The sequence below is a fragment of the Lactuca sativa genome, chromosome 2, assembly GCF_002870075.4.
Source record: "Lactuca sativa cultivar Salinas chromosome 2, Lsat_Salinas_v11, whole genome shotgun sequence".
NCBI classification, from domain to species: domain Eukaryota; kingdom Viridiplantae; phylum Streptophyta; class Magnoliopsida; order Asterales; family Asteraceae; genus Lactuca; species Lactuca sativa.
Genome location: NC_056624.2, coordinates 24,401,236 through 24,404,761, shown reverse-complemented (window position 1 = coordinate 24,404,761; position 3,526 = coordinate 24,401,236). Strand labels below are relative to the sequence as shown.

General features: G+C 33.9%; 1 protein-coding gene across 1 annotated transcript; it reads left to right on the top strand.

Annotated features, from left to right (window-relative positions):
* Nucleotides 1–893: 893 nt before the first annotated feature.
* LOC111888725 (protein phosphatase inhibitor 2) lies at nt 894–2,875 on the top strand. Its single transcript, XM_052768795.1, has 8 exons — nt 894–898; nt 1,118–1,239; nt 1,328–1,519; nt 1,611–1,747; nt 1,850–2,074; nt 2,603–2,635; nt 2,697–2,753; nt 2,870–2,875. Exons 1-8 carry the CDS (start codon nt 894–896, stop codon nt 2,873–2,875), a joined length of 777 nt encoding a protein of 258 aa, XP_052624755.1.
* The last annotated feature ends 651 nt before the right edge of the window (nt 2,876–3,526 follow it).

Here is a 3,526-nt window from a genome sequence, read left to right as displayed (position 1 = left end):
TGTCTCCTACCAGGGTCCAACCCTTGAGATCGAGGGAGTTCTTTGGGGAAATCACGTATAATCGATGCCTAAGGAATTCGTCGTCAATGACAGCTGGAAAACGACAATGGCGGTGAAAGATTAGGAGTATGAGAATCGCTTTCATTATCTTCAAAGATTTCGTTAGTCGTCTTTTCTCATTTTTATTTCTCATCTCAAAAATCTATGTTTGTATGTTTATTTTAGGGTTTTATTTTGCGTGTTATTCAGCCCCACTCTTGCTCTTTATCCACTCAAGTAAGCTACAGTTTTATTGCAAAAACTGCTATGTGTTTTGTACATAAAATCTTTTGATCATTTGTTTTTGGTGGAGTTTAAAATTAAGAAATCATGTCTTGAGTTGCTGGAATTCTCTTTACCCATAGTGCTTTGGCTTAATATTGATATTTGATTGTGCTATTTGACCATATACCATCACAGGTTTTCATAGGTTCACTAATGTGTGATCAGATAATGAAAGAGTTATAGAGGCTATAGTTGTTTAAATAGTTCATACAATGGGCTGATGTGTGCTGTTGTAGAAAGAAATAGACATCAATATTGAGTAATTGATTAGCTTATGGTGAGGATGTTAAAACATGAAATAAAACCTGATAAATCTAGTGCATCATCTGTCCACATAAATAAATAAGTTCTTGTGTCTTCTTACCAGGCCCATGGGCCCCTCCCCAAATTACCTATTGTGAAAGGGAATTAACTGTTGTGAAAGATGAGATTCATATATTAGGTTAAATCATCCCCTTATTACATGATGAAAAAGATGCAAGAGCCTTTGTGTTGGTTGTTATCTTTTCCTGTAAAATTAAGACAACTCTTTTTCAATCTTACACTTCAGAAGCTTAAGTACAATAGACATGAGGTAAAATTGACATAATCATATATATATATATATATATATATATATATATATATATATATTCCTTTGTGTTGGTTGTTATCTTTTCCTGTAATGAAGTTGTTTGTTTTTTTTTTTGGAAAATATTGGTTTTAGAAATATAATTATTTTTCCTGTTCTATGACGTATAAGTAAACCCATACTAAAATAATATTAATACTTTTTTTATTGTTGTTTAAAAAGCTGTAGGAGAGGTTTTAGATGGGATGAAGCCAACCTTGGTGAAATTGAAGCAAATAAACATGTAAGACATAAAATCACAGAACCCAAAGCTCCATATCATCCTATGATACATGATACTGATGGTATTATACATATCCCACATTCCATTAAATTTAAATTAATTATTAATTTGTTATGTAAATTAATTCAAGTGTTGTTGACTTGTTGTAGGATCTTTATCACCTATTGGGGGCTCTGATAGTTTCCTTGAAGGAGATGATAACAACAACATTAGACTGAATGTTGATGCAATTCGTTCAGCACTGAATGAGATGGCATCTTCTAGTAGCAACAGTAACTCCCATTCTGGATGGACATCTTCAGATGATGAAGATGAAGCAGATGTCATGTATCATGATCTAGGTTCTTCCTACTTCCTTCATCTTCACCCTTTTGCTTTTCTTTTATTCAAAAAAAAAATTAAAATTAAACTGATGATATGATGAGGGTTCAGATGATGAAGGTGGGAAGAGTGCAAGAAGCTTTAGGGAGAAAAGAAAGGCGCACTATGATGAATATCGCAAAGTGAAAGAGTTACAGAAGAAGGAATCAATGAAAAAGGATGATGAAAAGAAATCCATTGTTGATGGTGTGGGAGATATAAATATCAGTATGCACTACAAAAGATAAGGACACGCAAACATGTTCTTTATTTCTCATCTTATTGGATTTATTTATAAAATCATTATTAAGTTATCTGATGAGCTTATTCTATACATCAGAATGCAATTCACATATGAAATTCGAGAGGGTAGGAGAAAACGGGTTCTCTCAGCTACAGGGAGTTTGGATGTTGCGGGAGATTATGATCTCGATTGTGATGAAGATACTAACAGCTCTGTGTTTCCCTTACGTGTTGTCACGAGGGGTATTTACAGTATTTTGTTACCTGTTGGTGGTGAACTCAGGTGTTTACAGGTTTGCATGGGTGGGGTGTATGACTTTTAGTATGGTAATCGGTAAAAGGTAAAAGGTAAAAGTAAGTCGGCATTATATCATATCATATTATCATATATTGATATGCTATCATATATGAGTGGCTATTTGATCAATGTCAGTTGACACAAATATATAAAAGTGGGCTCACTCTATTATGATCTTTTTTACTCAATTGTCACATTACGTTTGGCCCAAAGTGAGTAGGCTTCAACAAATATTAATTCTTGTTTTTGTTTTATATTTGGGACAATGTTATTAAATATTATTTGTATTTTTGTATTCCCATGTTATTAGGTCCAAACCATGGATATTTGAATTTGTTGATTTTGGAGGTGAAATGAGACGAGATATATTTGCGTGTTTTCCAATCGGGTGACACTGAATTGGGTTTGTCATCAAAGTAAGGTTTGATTTAATCTCTTCAATCCTTAACACAATGATATGTCATATGTTAAAGTTGACTCAATCAGTTCGTGTTTTTGTTGTAAATTGTAAATTGTAATTCAGGGGATTCTTGGTCCATGTGCATCACTTGAGAAGGTTCATATAGTATTTTAAATAATGTTGACTCTTTGTTGACTTATTGTTGTTTTTTGTGAAGAAAGGTGCTTTATGTTCTGATACTAGTATTGGTCAAGGGGGTAGTATTACATGGAAGGTGCTTCAATACACACTTGCTTACTCCATTGTACACAAACTAAGGAAATAGGAAAACACACAACGGAAATTGGAAAGCGAATGAAAATGACAAGTGATTTTGTGTTGTGTTTACAGGGTTGATGAAAGTGAATAGCTCTCGAGTTAGAAGTGGAAAAGAAAGCTCAAGCCGAAAGAGATAAGATGCTGAAAATGCAAGTGTTGTATTCTTCATTTCAATTGTTAGTGTGAAACGTAGAGTAGATTAGATGAATGCAAATTTATATATTGTAAGAAATAGAATTATATGACATTAAAGTTTATTCAATGGATTGTATTTTTTTGTATATGGTATTTTATTTCTATTATGACACATTAAATGCAAATTTAATTTAAAAATTAATAAATATATAAATATATATTTTTTTAAATATTTAAATTTACGATACGCAAAAATGTGTGTCATCTTCATTTATGACATGGCCTTTCTTGACAGGGGCTTTCTTGATACGCATTGCGTGTCATTAACACGCGCGTCGTAAGGTTACGACACGCGAATGCGTGTCATCTTCCTTTATGACAGGGCCTTCCTTGATACGCATTGCGTGTCGTAACGCGCATCGTAATTGCGCGTCGTAAATGAGCGTCATAAATGCGCGTCGTCTCTCTTTATGACAGGGCCTTCCTTGACGCGCATTTGCGCGTCGTCTGAGCCTTTTACGACGCGCAATGAGCGTCGTAAAAGGCTGTTTTTCTAGTAAATGGAGATTTTCTGTGACAGTAATAGTGCGGCTG

What these genes read in the sequence shown, in the direction of transcription:
- LOC111888725 (XM_052768795.1), top strand. An exon ending in AGAAATCCATTGTTGATGGT is followed by an intron (nt 1,748 to 1,849) that starts GTGGGAGATATA and finishes ATCATTATTAAG; the next exon opens with TTATCTGATGAGCTTATTCT. An exon ending in GTGAACTCAGGTGTTTACAG is followed by an intron (nt 2,075 to 2,602) that starts GTTTGCATGGGT and finishes ATTGTAATTCAG; the next exon opens with GGGATTCTTGGTCCATGTGC.